Below are 16,564 nucleotides of genomic sequence, written 5' to 3'. Positions count from 1 at the left end.
ATTGAGGACTTTTCAATTGTTTTTAAATTCTTCATGCTTTTTATCTTTCAAACTGATGATGAGACTTCTATTGTGAGAAATATGCCATTCTGACTCATTCTCATTATTAGTATGTACACTTCTTACTATCGTGTTGACCTAAGCCGACATCTGGAGTATTTCAAACGCTGACAGAAATAATGCCACTAAGTTATCCACATTCATGCATGCTTTGGTTATTTACAATGCAAATACAGACATGTCAATAATATAAAAAATGGCCACAGTCAAGTGACAAGAATACACAATATCATTAACCCTAAAATATCATCAATAAAAACTGTTTGCAAATATTCATATACGTAAAAATTCTGGCACTGGTTGTCTGTGGGAAGAAGGTGGCGGGATATGCTAGGTGCTGCAGTTTTAAAAAGTTAGAAGTTATTCGTATCATAGAGAGATGTGAGATTTTTTTCAATAATATCAGAAAGTCCATAGAATATTGGTTAATATTATCACCAACAAAATGGCGAATTTTTTCAGAAGTTGACTAGATGTATACCCGCCCCAACTCCCAGGAAAGTGCGTCTGCTGTATTATTTCCAATGCACACACTAAATGTAATATGTAAAGTCTACAATCTTCATTTGGGTATCTAAATCTTTTGGCAACATTTGCACGCGTTTCTTTATATTACTATATCATATTACTTGAAATTCAAATAAGTGAAATTTAACCCACAATGTACATGTAACTATTCTCAACAACTCAGCCAAGTCATGTGATTTGTTTTTACTTCTCTAGACAGCTACCCAGATATCAATATGTTGTAATTATAGACTCAGATGAAGTTCACATCGTCATCAGTTCAGTTTATCTGCAAAGTGTTCGGTCTGGGCAAAAAACTTCAACTGTCTACAATATGATTTCTGAGTCATTTCGCTACTTTTTGCCAGACACAACTTGAAGCAAAAGTCCTCAGGTTAAGCACATTATCTATAAACTATGAGGATGAATTTCAATAACCAGTGCACTTGAATAAATGGAGTCACTAAGCTACGTAAAATGGTTAATCACTTGAAAGACTATATCACACAAACAGCGATGTGTATGAGGTTAAGGCATCACATTTCTGTAGTCTCCAGCTCCACGTGTCGATTTGACTTTGCCTTCCGCCTGCGTTTCTTAACTCTACCTTTATGCTACTATGTTAATTTGCACACTTAAACCAAAGGAGATGTCTGAGTAAGATTTTAAATGTGGCACTCTTTATGCAACTAGCAGACAGTATCTGATCCTAAATTATACCAGGTGGGATTCTATTAGAAAGATTGATTGCAAAGTGTGTGTATTGTACAGAAACCATGGACAAATTTATAAATTTCATTACTTCTAAAAGATGGCACCGCGTTTCTAACCTCCATGAGTTTCCTTTTAGGTGAAAGTTTGTATTTACTTTCTGTTAGGCCACAACATTAAGAACCTGTACTGAGTTCTTTAATGCATAACTAGGAATACAAATGCAATCTTGATAAACAGTACCCACATTTTTATCAAGTTTCCATATGTTTGTGCAGAGACTATGCTTTTGAAGGATATGGCAACAGGTAGATCAGTGTGCAGTGCATGCAGTGTAGCCAAAACCCTTTGGCTACACTGCATACTCTAAGCACTCCAGTTTTTCTTTTAACCCCTGATTTTCTCATGGCCAAATCACTCAAAACCATTGGTGTGTTTTTTAGAGGATTGAGAATGTACAACCACTGTTAGTTTACATAGGGCTGGATACCCAATGTCAAAAGTGTTCCTGCACAGTGGTGGATTAAGGAGGATTGGGACCTACTGGAAAAACAAGGCCTCAAAGGGTTGGGGCTTATGTAGCTCTATGAGAGATTTCTTCTTGCACCACTGATTAATAAATGATGTGGAACAGGACTGACACTAGTTTGGCGAAGTCCTTTTTTATGTAGAAGTCATGGATTTAATTTGTGGAGCAGCTCAGCAAAAAATATTGCGGAGCAAATGTTTTGTGCTTAGCTAAGAACCAGTTACGAATACAAGACACCGGGTGGTATTTTGATTGGCAACATGTTTTTGCTAGTCATTCTGTGCCTTGCAACTTCTGTGCTTACCAAAATTCTTTGCTTAGGAAATTTCTGTGCTGAGCTACTCCATGAAGATTGGGGGCTTTGATTAGAGAGTTTGGTTTACATGTTGTAGGCCACGTAGATGGGATCCAGCTGGTCGGCCAGGAAGCCGTCCCGCAGGTGCATGCGTTGTTTCTCTCCTCTAGAATTGATGGGTATGATCCCCGGATCCACCATGACCACCACGCCAACGATCAGATAGTGCTCCTCCAGGACCGCGTTGGTGACCAGGGGGACCAGGTCCAGGGCCTCTGATTCCTTGCCGTCCAGCTCCACGACCACCACCAGAAGGTTGGTCCATGTGAAGACAGCACTGTCAAAATGAACATTAAGTTTTTGTTCATTAAATGTGTATTCATCCTAAGGCCAGATCATTCAAAATCCACAACATTTTGGAGAAATCACAGCACGGAGGAAAATACAGCGGGCCTCTGTTATCTTCAATATATGTGCATTTTGTTTTGATTAAATTATACATGTATTTTTATTAGATTTGTATGCCACACCCACATCCTCAGGGTGCTGCATGCAGTCTTTTCATCTTATCATTTCAAATAAACTAGCAGCATTTTAACAATCTGTACAGTCATATTCAGTCAATTAAAGTTTGAGAGCACTTATTAAATTTATGATTTGAGGCTGTATATTATTGAGAGTAAACTCTGGAAAAGTTTGCGGTTACATTAGGGGATTACAAGAAACAACCCAGTGGTTTGGTTTTTTTTGGTGCTTTTTTTAGGCTAGCATTTTTCCAAATGGCGGTCATAGCATACTGACACTGAACAAAGACATCAGAAAAAGTCATTTTAAGTGCAGCGGTTCTTTCAATTGTAACCGTTGCTGTATAAAATGTGCTGGGTCACTTCTTAAGTTCTATGAGTCATTTAGCTCGCAGGCTTTTAGAAAATACTGCACAAATATGTCACAAAGTACTTCGGAAATACCAAATCAACCCCTCTTGTAGACAGCCATCTTGCCTAAACAAATTACAACTGCATATTCAATGCCATCTGGTATGTGTGCACGTAGTGCAAAATGTTTTAAACATGCCCACATGTTGCTCAATTTTTTTTTCAAAATACGGCACATCACAAAAATTTGCCTCTCAAAATGCAGATGCACGAGACAATCTGTAGGCAGTGATGTCATTGAGAGGGGCTTATACAGGCTTCTAAGTTGAGAATGCCAATATCTTTGTTAAGTCCATAGGTTGGTTCATAGTTGTAAACTTTATATCAACAACTGTTCCAGTGTGTTTACGGCAGCATAAACTGGCCTTACACTGCACATGAAAAGTTTGTGACTGTATATTTACCATTCACAGACATTCTTGTGACATCGGAGGACTGTGTTCTCGATGTCAATCGGGTGGTATCTCATCCCACGCATCATCAATGTCTCATCCAGGGAACCAACAACAAACAGTGCATCATGTCGATCTACAACCAAAAAAAGAACACACATATACTACAGCTTGCTACTTTGTTGCACACTGACTGAAACAAAATGGTGCACTGCCCTGATTAAGTATGCACAAGATTGAAAATGGGCTGCGCTAACAATGAGAATCCGTGTATGCAACGCTGCAATGTGCTTCACAGAAGGTAGTCAACAGAATCAATCTAACTTGCCCTACCCTCACTGGAACGTTCCCTGCCATTAACTTTGTCAAAGGATGCCATTTGAATTTTCCCCAAATATGAACGAAATCGCTGGTAATTCACTGATATCTAAACTAAACAGAAATCTTTAGTAGTCCCAGTGTCAAATATCATTTGCCAATCCCAGCCCTACATCTTACGTACATACTGTCCTAAAGGGCATATGCCATGACCTAGTCCCCTCAGTACCAGTCTATATATCTGTTGAAGGTCCAATAAATCGTATTTGGTGCAAAAACATGCACTTGTGTCCTTACTCCTTAGTCAAGATATGGACAGAGCTGGTTTCATACAGTCCTCCAGAACACACAGACATTCATCAGTGCCTTCAATGCCACTCAATAATGCATGTTAGTGGTGTCCCGGGCAAATATACATGTACTATGTAATACCCTCACTGTCAGTCAATATAAATATATATCCCACCTCCGTCGGCCTGGGTCAGGTCAGTTCTCTTGATGAAGCCCAGATAGCCCGTCCTGGCAAATGTCGTGTGTGTATCTCCAGTCAACAGCCGGGCATTGAAGTGGTCGCTGCGTAGAGAGTCGTCGCCGTAGATTGTGTAGTAGCCACAGGATGAGTGTGGGCTATTGACCCAAATCTTCAATTCAGGATGGGTAAAAAAAATTCAGATATGAAATCAAGTCATTCTAAGTCTGACCCAGTGTAGTGTGAAATTTGGACTCGAAGAAATCCGGACTCATGGGTTGCATTACACATGTCTTAATGAAGACATTTATGACAGTGACCAGTCACGTGCGAGGGTTACAGCCTATGTCAGGTAAAAGAGACCAGATTTCATAGGAGTCCAATTTTCATATAACACCGGCTTGTGAGTTTGACAAACAACTCTGAAAATGAAACTTTGGGTATGCTAAGAACTAGACAGAAGCCACATAGGCCCTGGGGTTACTGGACTTTGGCCTTGACTCTTTGAATTCAATTCAATTCAATATCAACGTTTATTTCCATTTATGCTGTTAATGATGCACTAGATGACATTATCACAGTGAATAAAAGGCAAGAATGGAGGCATACTCTGAAGCCCCTTGGTCTGACTGCCAGTTGGAATTTCTAACACAATAGGCCTTTCAAATTACCAAAAATGTCCTTGCCTCAACGAGACTTGAGCTTTGGCGGCTGTAAAGCAAGTACGTTTTTCTGTGCTGCCTAAACGTGGACATTTGTGTCCTTTTCTGAGGAATGAGACTTTATTTGGACAAGTTTAAAAATACAGTGGAGTAAAGTTACTTCAATAATAAATACATTTTTTAATTTGAAAAGTGGGGAAGGGTGAAAAACACAAGCACAACACTTATCATTGAGGAAAAAGTTTTATTGATGATCAAAAAGGTTCCCCTGAAGAAGTCTGATGAAAGATAAAGGCTTCCTACCTCTCCGAGATGCGAGTCAGCACATTGTCCCATGGTTTCTGGATGGGCAATCACAACCTTCACCCCAGGTAGAATCTGAAAATAAAGAATCAAAACAAGAGTTGTTTAAAAGTATATAGGATCATTTGCCTTTCGTGCATTTTATTCGTTTCAACTAGTAACACCACTCAAAATCCAAAACAAAATGTTAAAAACCTGTTGAAATTCAGCTTAGTGGATAATACACTTATCGAGAAAACATTAAAAAAAAACGTGCACAACCTTTTGATCACCAAACATGATTTCGTCCATAGCACACTCTATTTAAAAAAAAAATCAGTCAATGGACTGATTGTTGGAATCACCTACATTTCTTGATTGCCTTTAACCAGATCACGCTAGGATTATTTTGACATGACCGGACCCAGGCGCAGGATTGTTTTTCACAAACCTCGATGCCAGACAGGTTCAGGCCGTCACCTGTGGGTAGCACACCCTGATATTTCTCGCCTCGCTCGCTGCGAGCAGGTTGCAGACAGATTTTTCCGGCCTCGCTCGTTGCTTGTTTATCATCATCCGTTCTGAACACCTCAAACCTTTGCGTGTATACACTTCATCTGACGTAAACTGGTTAAATCACAGCAAGCCAGACCGAATAATTTCACAGGGTGTTTAGTAATATTACACTCTTTAATCTGAGTAAGTTTTTGATAATAACTCGCTAGGTTACTCGTAAGAAAACTGTGAATGATCCCAAATGCCTTGAAGGGTACATGGGATCATTAGTTTTTGTGTATTGAATTTTGTTTGAATTAATTAAATTGCTCAAAATAAAAGTGTCCCTCCCACTGGAGCTCATGTACATAATCCATAAGAATTCTGTGACATTGCTGTTACCTTGCCCGATTCCATGAGGCATACACTCTGTGGACTGCCCTTCTCCACAATAGTCACCCTGTCATTGCGTAGCGCTCTCATGTCACAGTAAACCTGGGTTGGGTCTGGACTTGAGGCCCCCTACACACAATAACAAAAAAACATTATTAATAAATATCAAGCATTACCTTGAGAGCAGTTTTAAGATGCGATTTCAGATATACAAAAATACTTGATGCAACTTTATTGGATGCATATTATTTTACTTCCTTATTAATCCTGGCTGCACTGTAAATTTTGTTGTCAAAATTGTAAGCAATAACTCCAGAATTTTGAAATGAACGATTTGATTCTTTGAATGAAAAAAACTGAAAGACATATTTATTTTCTCTGCATAATACCTTCCATCAGGCAACAACATGGATGAAAGGCAATAGACGATATCTTAAGTCCCGCCACACTGCTCATTCTAGCTGTGTGCTTCATACACATGTGCAAGCATGTATATATACAGGGTTTCTTATGGGGTAGAAAACAATAGGAACAAAGGAAAACAAAAGAAGGGAAACAACGGTCCTCCCCACATGTATGTGTTTGTAAGGCTGTGTGCATGCATGTCCAACTTTTGGGCACGTCATGCTTGATACTGATCACAGCTGTGATTGGTCAGAACATGTGAAGGCGGGGTTAGTGAATTGGTCTATTAGTGCTCATACCTGTAACCCAATAGCAACATTGACTCGGCAGCCGAAGGACGTACTGACTGCTCGGGCAGAGAGTCCCAGGCTGCGGAAGAGCTTGCTGAAGGAGTTGGTCAGCGCAATCCTGGGCCTCTCTTCAGCCACGATGACGCAAGTCCGTACAGCGGACAAGTTGATCCCCTTGGCCTGTAACAAAAGGAGATGTTGTCATTCATTGCACAGAGTTGGAATTCAATATCGAGTGCTCTATGTAGAAACACTCCCTCAACGGTTACAAAAGGAGAGTGGGTGGAGACCATAGGGAGATACATTTGAATGCACTGCCAACAGTGCATGACACCTATGTGAGGATGATTTGGGGTTTGTGCACATTCAGAATAAAACAAACATGCATACTTCACGCAAACCAGTATGCACGACCGATGCGTCACTCCCGCTGCAGATTTTGAAAGTGGTCACAAAGCACAATCAACTGTTCCTGCACGAAGTACATAGATAGGGCCATGAAACTGCCAGAAATTATATTCGCAGACTTCACGATAGTTAGAACTCGTCTAAATGACAGTTTGGCACAAGCACAATTTAACTTACAATGGATTTTGATCAACATCCTCACAAAACACACGTTTTGAGATATAACACACAGGGTAATATCTCACACGAGTGAACAGTTGCAGTACCCACTTCCATCTATAATTCAAACCTGCCAGCCGACCCCAGCAAGCTTGGTGGTCGAGTGGTTAAGATGTCTGCACTGTTAAAGCAGGAGGTCCGAGCCTGGGTTCGAGGTCAACAAGCAAGCTTATGAATTTTTCTCACAAGCTCTTGGACCACACTCAGTATGCATAGTCCGTATACATGCCCACGCTTATTGCTCCCATGTCTAGGCAGCACAGCACAATATAATACCGGAGTCTTATACAGCGCACCTATCTACCAACAATTAGGTACTCAAGGCGCTGTTAATTATGTCTATTATTAAAGACAGGTAAATGAAGTTTATGAGAAATATAAGGCCCATTATGTAGCACCTTTATAAGGGTTTACAAGGTGCTGCGGCGCATATTGCAGCCAGAAACACTGGGGCAAACCCCTTCTCTTAGCGATAAGTGCTACTGGGTTTTTTAACGTGCATTACACAACACACGGAACCAACGGCTTTACATCCGAAGGACGAAGCAATAATGGTGAAGTGCCTTGCTCAAAAGCACAAGCACCATGTTCCCACGGTCAGGATTCGAACCCATGTACCACGGCACACAAATCGAACACAGTAACCTTTGGACCACAGCACCCCACAGCAATATGACAATGATTGAACAAACCTGATACCATTGTACATACCTTGAGCGTTCCTGTGGACTGTCCCAGTCCCTTTGTGCAAAGCTCAAGCACCGAGTAAGAACAAAACGTGTCCCTCACTTCAAAATAAACAAGGGGATAAACAAGATGAATTATCATTTCAAATCAAAGAGAGTAAGGTCACTGACATACCCTGTGAAATTATTCTGTCATCCGTGTAGTCATTGTTTGCAAAAATTATAAGAATTAATTGGATAACAATCCAAGTTTTGATATAAGGGAACAAAGCTGTATGGTCTTATAAATTCGTCAATGTTCTTGTTCTTTAAATGCAGACAGACTACACACTGTACTTTAATAGTTTTCCTGAAATGTTTACAACTCGAAATGCGAGAATTTTATTGGGGAGGGGTTCAATCAAATTGGCATATATTTCAGCAGCGATTTTGAAAAAAAAAAATTGAATCCGAAATTTTTACGGCGGCAATTCCATAATCCAGGTTATTAAAAATTAATGGCCTATATGCAATGGTAAAAAATTCCTTCATAATTATATAATGCCTTGAGCCCACCTTTGTGTTGGCTCAATGCAGACAGCCACAGCGAAGGGTTTGTTTCTATCTCTGCAGGAGGGATCAGGATCGACTGATGACCTGAATACACGCTGTAATGTCACAAGAAACATGTATGTTGAATAAATGTGAATGCACATTTTAGTCTGAAATACCAGCTTTCTACCAATCCATCTAGCCCAATACTTCTGTCCACAAAAGGAGAAGCTACCTTATGACTACTGAATAAACTCATACTCCATCCTCTTCAACAGCTAATAAGGTTGAACAAACACATGTAAACCGACTAAGAGTTTCTGCACAGTGGATGCTTACGAAGGATTCAGGTGCAGTTCCTATAAATTAAGAAAGCCAAGAGAGTTACGCTTAATGCTTTGGCACTGTTCACACTGTTCACACTGTCCACTCATGAAATCTGTGGACAGCTTCATCAAAGATTGCACGGATGTGCTAACGTTTTGTGAAATGTAGTATGGCCAATCTGTGTCTTGTGACAATCTACTGATGATTGCTTGAACTATGAGTATTTCTTTACCTGCTGAGCACCCAGAGGACAAACCCCAAGCCACTGTAGGGATCCAGACAGAGACACACAACCCTGGAGGGATACAGCTCACAGGCAAGTTTCTGAGATCGACAAACTGCGCTAGCGGAGGCATGTGACATCTGTACAAGAAAAGAAAAGGAAAATCACATGTTGAACAACCACGAGGGGTTTCAAAACCTCAACTTTACCTCTGGTTTTTGGCTTCAGGAGATTTTCAGCCCTAGGCTTAGGGCACTCTGGCTCAAAATAGGACCACGTTCTAATATAGCAGTATTAAATTCTACAATTGGAGTATTTCAACATGGTTTGGACACTGAAAAGAGCCAGAATAATCCTGGAACCAGAGATCAGGTAAAGCCAGAAAAAAGCCAATATGTGAGAGAACCAAGATGTTTACATTTTGTGCAAACTCAATTGCAACTTCAAAGCAGCATTTAGACGTGTGGTACCTTGTTTGAGAAAGTAGTTTCAAGGCTTAGTACAGACGTAGGTTACTCAATGAATCTATTCACTGTGTGAAATGCCAACCCAAATACTGGCACATGCATAAGATAATACAATAGGAGCCTTCAGATTCCCAAAAAGGAAGAATGTTACATTTTTCAGAACTACACATTCCCACTGCTCCCAATTTGCATCAATCACTGGTGGCTGAAAATAGCTATAACAGTATTCTGTGGCCTGCGTTTGTTGAGGTAGAATTCTACCGTTTTGAAACATTCATCCAAAATTGAATGTGCCAGATTTCGCCATGGCCCTGCACACTTTTATGTGGATATTCAACACGTGCGTCTTCCCAATGCCACACTGCATGATCTAGCCATGCACATAATGAGCACGCGCATGCATGCAAGACTTTCATTGTGTATTTGGTTGCAGTCACAGTTGCGCCTGGTCCAAACATCATGGGGCTGAGCTTAAAAGGTGGGTCTATACTGACCTTGACACCTGCTAGCATGCCAGTTGTGGACACACTGAAGTCCATGTAACACATCATCTCAGCAGTTGGAGCCCTGTACACACCGCCAAGTTTCTTCTTCGGCAGGTCGTCTGTGTCCATGAGCTGGGGCCAGGTCTTGACATCAACTGTACCTGTAGCCTCCTGCCAAATCATACAAAAAAATGCATGTCTTGCGTTATTTCACCTCATCATCACTTGCTCCACAAACCTAAACACTCGTTATTTGCCTTAGGAAAATGCAATGGTACGTAGCAAACCACATCAAATAATAAGCCAAATCGGTATTTCAACCTGCGCATGGGCGTAACAACATTTGACGGATTTTACTTTGGGATAAAAGTGACAGATAAATGCACACAAAGCTATTGGGGATGTGGTAACCCAAATTGCTTTCTGCCATTTTTCATACAAAACATTGGGGCATAAAAAACACTTTAAAAATACCTCAATGTCCAAACTTTCTTAAATTTTGTGCTCACTTCAAACTTTCTTTGATTTTGCTGGTATCCGCCATGAACCTCGTGGCTTTTTTTACTAGGAATTCTACCTGAATCCTTCCAAAACCTCCACTGCGCATTCTTTTATATTTAATTAGAAGACATACACCGCACATAATAACCTTTGACTTCAGAAGTTTGATGACTGCTGCCGTTGACAAGACAGCAATGGACTTGCTGACCTCAACAATCATGCGCACTGTGGGAAGGGTTGTCACAAGGTTCTGGGGGTGGGGAGGGCGCACAGTCACTGGAACAGCACCTATTAGGGATGTAAAGAAAGTAGCATCGATTCAAACACATTTGCATATACAACGTTTTATGAGCTTAATGAGCTGGTCCAGTGTTTCCGATTTCTGCACTAGTAATCAGGAGGTTGTGGGTTTGAGTCCCACCCGAGCAAGCTTGTGAATTTTGTTCTTGCAACCTCTATGACATCACTGAGTATGCAGAACATACGAAAGTGGATAGGTGAAAGGCAAAACCCAATATTTAAACTTAACATATTCTGAATGCTAAAAACTTATAAGACAAGTTTACTAAGATTTGTGAAATGAGGCAACTGAATAGTTGGTTCAACAAATATCTCTTTATTCACATTTTCAAGTATTCAATTACTACCAACACTTAAGTTTTTCTGAAACGTGTCATTTTCTTGGGCTCGAATTGAAAGGATTTTTGTCACTAACATGGAGGACTCCAGCTCAACACTGGTCCTATGTTCTGCTTACGAAACATGAAATCTTACAAATCACAAGGCCAAAGTTTCAATTTGTTTGAACATCAAAGGTTTTCTCGATTATTCTTAAATCAGAGAGAAAGCCGAACCAGAGACAAAGCCGGGATTTAGACAATCTTGATTTGATGAAATGTGCAATCCAGGTTTGTGAAAAGGAAAATGAAAACACTCACCACTGTAAAGACAACCATAGAAGGCAGCGATGAGGTCAATACCAGGGGGGAAGATTAAGGCAACGTGGTCACCCGTGTTGACGCGCCCCTTTTCCTGGAGCAAAGCTCCGATCCTTTCAGCCTTCTTGTGCAGCTGACTGCAGGTAAGGGCAAGCGAAACAGCTCCCTGTTTGGAAAACAAAATCAATAATCAAACCTAAATAGTGCTAAAGACCAACATTATACAACATAGAAACTAAACTAAAAACAACAATGTTCAATTATACTGAAAAAACTTTTTCCGGTTTACCAGAAGATTTTAAACATCTTATACCCGACTTCTTGTTATTTTGTCATCCCCAAATGTTTAATGAACAATCTGGGTTAATACTGTTCAAGGTAAACAGAAAAGGAAAAAGGGCATGTAAGTGTATTATTCCCAATTAGGCTAACTAATTTGTATTTGATTCTGCTGTAATACATGTATTTATATGCTCTTATATTGGATAATCACATTTAGGTTTTGGTTGCATTCTCCCCTAGCGCTTTGTGTCCTTTGGAAAAGGCGCTTTATGAATATGGTTATTGTTATTATTATTATTATTAACTTACCTTATTGTTCAGAAGAGTGAAGAGTACGTGGTCTGGAGTACTCTGTGCACGCCATTTCAATACCTCAGACAGAAACTGATACTACAATGAAAGAAATACAGTGCAATATGGATATGTTATTTGTGTGATAGTAAAATTTCCTTGTGGGCTTATATGGCTGTTCAGGGACAAATGGGTTAATATCACAGGGAGCAACAACAACATACCCATTTCATGGCAATGCTAAGCACAGAATTCTGCAAAAATGCAAAACAGATTCTTTCACCAGCCAAGGAGTGATGTGATGTACTTTACTACTATTGACTGGATTTCTACTGGTCAATTGCAGTGCTTGTATATTGCCATTGACTGATTCTCCACTGGTCAATAGTACACAAATATTATTGCCATTGACTGATTCTCCACTGGTCAATAGTACACAAATATTGAGTGGCTCAGCGTGGAATGGGAGGAATATTATCGCAAGGTAAAATCTGGACTTTTCCATTTCACGAGGCGAAGCCGCGTGAACTGGAAAAGTCCAGATTTTCCCGAGCGATAGTATTCCTCCCATTTCACAATTAACAGCCACTCAATATTTGTTTTATATAACTGACACATAGATCCTTGTCATTTGATATATTTGAACTTTTATTTCAATACAAAATTGGTGGAAAATGTATTTCTCTCTTCCAAACCACCCCTTCACGAAAATGTTTGAACCCCACTCTGTAGCGCTGGCTCTTTGGAACAATATGCGCAATGCTGAATGCGCACACCAGCATGCATTTGCACACGAACACCGTGTCATGGAACAAGAATGATCCTAACTGTTCAATAGTATTTCCCATTCCCCATGGGCGAATGGGACTTTTTGAGCCCCGACGTGAATGGGAGCAATAACGAATGTCACGTGATGTGAGTTCCACCAATCAAATGACAAGGATCTGTATGTCAGTTATATAACAGTAATTATACACTGCTATAGACTGGTTTTCCACTGGTCAATAGCAGTGCTTGTATATTGCTATTAACTGATTTCCCACTGGTAAATAGCAGTGCTCTTATACTACTATTGACTGGTTTTCCACTGGTCAATAGCAGTGCTTGTATATTGCTATTGACTGATTCTCCACTTGTATACTACTATTGACTGGTTCTTCACTATTCCATGCTCAGCAATCAGCTCAGCGATATTCAAATGCTAAGCTGCTGCATTAAGACTTATGCCTGTCCGCCATGATGGCTTTTTTCATGCTTAATTCTCAAAGAACCTTTTACCTTCTTCGCAGCGTCAGTCTCATCATCCAATGATCCGATGTCCCGACCCGCTGCTCCGGCTATCCGTGAGCCAGCCACCAGGTTGCCCATCATGACCGATGCTGGGCCAATATCCCCTGGCTTGGTACGTGGTTTGGGCAGATTGGTCACACAACTACGACGAATAATAATAGGAATATTGAGGCATTTTATAGCCCTTTACACAAAAGATATGAAGAGATTTAAAATCATTACCCCTGATAAACTTCAACGCGGTGTGAATGGTTGTTCACCCACACAGGTACCACTGGATGTCCAATTCTTTACTTAACGTATATCTCTTAATCTCTTTTGGTTTAACAGGATTGATGTTTACGAGAAAAATATGAGGAACTAATACAACAAAGGTGCTTCAGTGACTAGTTTGGCTGTTGAACACAGACAGGCATGTTTTCATAGATGGCATGGTCTTTACTTGAGAGATTTAATTGTGGTACTGTGTCTTGCCCAAGAACACACTTGATGTCTAAAGATACTTACGTGTGAGGGCACATCAAGACATTAGTAGGGTGGAGACAGCCTTCCAGAAATCGGTGCTTTGTGTCCGACAGATGAATGCCTCCAAGAGGGGTCTAAACAAAAATATATTGAAAAGCCTTCTGAAAAAAAATAGTTCATTGAGAAATCTTGTATAAAAAAGTCCCTTCTCTCAATTTCCATTCTCAAACAGAAAATGGCCTATACCAGGACACAGATCAGCTCTACTTATACTGCTCAGCAAATTTATGGGTTAAGCAAAAATCTGCCGAGTACTTGTCACATGCCATATACAATCGCATGACGCTTTGGCTGGTAACCTAATAATGATATGAAGGCAACATTTTTCTGTACTTATAAACATGTTGACTACAATTGTTCACAGCCTTGCTTTAAGTGAAATTTCAAATCTCATTCTTGTCAATTTTGTCAGTCACTTGAAATACTGATTACCTCTTTTTGATAGTTCATATCTCTTGTGGTTTGTTAAAACATTTCTTCTTGGTCCCCCATTACTTGCTTTTTATAGCCTCGTAATTGTGACTTCCATACAAAAATCTGGTTACGTCATTCATTCATGTTACATAGCCACAGAGTCTCTTAGTAGTTTGGTTGATATTACCTATGATTGGTTAGCGTCAAGCGAGAAAAGAACCTGGCTGAATTTACCTTGGGTAGGGAGTTTGGCGGGACCAGTGCCAAGCAGTACACACCGACCTGGTGAATGCTGTCTATGGCTTGCAACACACGACTCATCCACTGGAAACACTGTAGAATAGATACACCACACATTATAACGGTCAAAATCAGGTATTATAAGATAGATTTACTGTTATCAAATGAATCCTAAAGTCTCTATAAAGTAAAAGTGTCCCCTCAGTAGCAATGTTTCATGTAGATGGCTCTAGATGGCCCTTGGCTCAGATAACTGCCAAAAAAAAGGAGGCGGGGAATCGGAAGGAGGGGGAAGTTAATCGTGTACTAGTCAATTGGGAATACCCATGGCTATCAGTGGTGGACAGCCTGCCAAGTATTTATGACCCTTGTAACAGAATAAAAAGTCCAAACAGTTTTTGGAGTATTTCTATGGAGTTATAACTGCAAATCTCAGCCGTCGCTACTGTCACCAAAGATTGCTCATGTCAAGAATGTGATATTGACTAATACTGCATAGGTATTGTTTTTGAATTCAGTTAAGTTTAAAGGAACCATTTAGTTGGTCTTATAATCTAATTGAATACCTCTTCTTCCGTTGCTTCGGGTCTCTGTTCGGCTATGATGACCACACGTTCATCTCTCAAGACCTTGATCGAGAATACTGCAATTCTGCAGAAAGGCAAAGCACGAAATCTCTGATCATTATTAAAACTTTGCACTGAGTCTTGTTTTAAGTACTCATGCATATCTGACTGAATTTTTTATAATTTTTTTTTTATTTGAAATCTTTACACATAAATATAAAAATGGGTTTCCAAAAAACACATACATCTATTTAAAAATTATATAATAGTAAATCATGATCTGAAAAAGATAACTCTAATGAGTAAAGAGAAAACATGGACTGACAGATGTAGACAAATGAACACATGCAGACAACTGAAAAGACAGACAGACTAAAGGACAAAACATGAAACTAAGCAAACAGAGCTTAAAGTCCAAAAATGACAAAGACAGAAAGGCAGGCAAACAGTCAACTCTCTTTAATGAATACTAAAAAAGACACACACAGTAGCAACAGAAAAACAAGAAGACACAAGAAATGTAGATCTTACCTCCCCCGGAAGATGAACTTCATGGGTTCGACAGCCAGCACTGTGGCAATGATGTCGTCTGTGTTGTGTCGTCTGCCACCACACACCATCAGGCCATCCACCTTACCACACACAAACACCAAGCCACCCTAACGACAGTACCAACAAAATATAAGAGATAATCACTTATGAAGTCATTTTCAGATATATTAACCCTAACTCTGCCAGACGCGTAAATATCTGTGGGACATTGCTGCATTGAGCCACCAACACTAGTGCATTAACAGCCAATACAGGAACAATGAGAGCTAGTCCCTAGGGGCAATGGCATAGTTGTATCCTGCTACAGTTGGTGACCACAGACTCTGAGGCAGTTTGGCCTTTAAACAATTTTCATCTAATGGATCTTGCCACACTGGGCAGACTTCTCATTTTGACGAGTGTTGCATGTTGTTGTGTTTAGCAGGTTTCTAGCCAAAATACCCTAGGCAGTTTATTAGCGTTAAGGAGGGTACATATTTAACATGAGCATCTCAATTAAACTGCAACGATTGAAGTCGGGAAATTACACTATTGCTTATGCATACAGTATGAACTGACCAATTCAAATTACAGAGCAAAATCTGATTCAACAATCTTACATCCACTTCGATGAGCTTTTTTTCAAACCAGCCCAGGGTTTACTTGCAGTGTCATTTCTAAGAATCATCACTGCTTTTTAGTGCCCAATTTTATGAATTTGCTGAACGAAGAAATTTACACAGCACAAAAAAAATTGGTTGCCAGATAATACTGTGATTGTAATGTTCTACTTGTAAATGCTTCCAAGTTGCTCCTCACGCATATTTGCTTTAGAAATATTTTCAGCTGAACTGTGCCATAGCATTAGGTTCTGAACTGGAGGGTTCACCCTGCGTG

General features: G+C 40.0%; 1 protein-coding gene across 1 annotated transcript in view; it reads right to left on the bottom strand.

The window, feature by feature from the left end:
• Positions 1 to 313: 313 nt before the first annotated feature.
• Positions 314 to 16,564, bottom strand: part of LOC119721288 (disco-interacting protein 2 homolog C-like) — a 35,885-nt gene continuing 19,634 nt past the window's right edge. Inside the window, exons 21-38 of the mRNA XM_038191291.1 lie at positions 15,668 to 15,795; positions 15,137 to 15,221; positions 14,565 to 14,663; positions 13,899 to 13,990; positions 13,380 to 13,533; positions 12,120 to 12,200; positions 11,529 to 11,694; positions 10,739 to 10,878; positions 10,099 to 10,260; positions 9,147 to 9,277; positions 8,612 to 8,703; positions 8,082 to 8,158; positions 6,753 to 6,923; positions 6,058 to 6,177; positions 5,182 to 5,256; positions 4,214 to 4,388; positions 3,442 to 3,565; positions 314 to 2,439 (exon numbers count right to left, since the gene is read on the bottom strand). Coding sequence (XP_038047219.1) covers positions 2,187 to 2,439; positions 3,442 to 3,565; positions 4,214 to 4,388; positions 5,182 to 5,256; positions 6,058 to 6,177; positions 6,753 to 6,923; positions 8,082 to 8,158; positions 8,612 to 8,703; positions 9,147 to 9,277; positions 10,099 to 10,260; positions 10,739 to 10,878; positions 11,529 to 11,694; positions 12,120 to 12,200; positions 13,380 to 13,533; positions 13,899 to 13,990; positions 14,565 to 14,663; positions 15,137 to 15,221; positions 15,668 to 15,795 — 2,325 coding nt within the window. The 3' untranslated portion in view covers positions 314 to 2,186. The remainder of the gene's footprint in view (positions 2,440 to 3,441; positions 3,566 to 4,213; positions 4,389 to 5,181; positions 5,257 to 6,057; positions 6,178 to 6,752; positions 6,924 to 8,081; positions 8,159 to 8,611; positions 8,704 to 9,146; positions 9,278 to 10,098; positions 10,261 to 10,738; positions 10,879 to 11,528; positions 11,695 to 12,119; positions 12,201 to 13,379; positions 13,534 to 13,898; positions 13,991 to 14,564; positions 14,664 to 15,136; positions 15,222 to 15,667; positions 15,796 to 16,564) is intronic.

Source organism: Patiria miniata, unplaced genomic scaffold (assembly GCF_015706575.1).
Source record: "Patiria miniata isolate m_02_andy unplaced genomic scaffold, ASM1570657v1 HiC_scaffold_13, whole genome shotgun sequence".
Classification (NCBI taxonomy): Eukaryota; Metazoa; Echinodermata; class Asteroidea; order Valvatida; family Asterinidae; genus Patiria; species Patiria miniata.
This window is presented reverse-complemented; position numbering and strand designations above follow the sequence as displayed.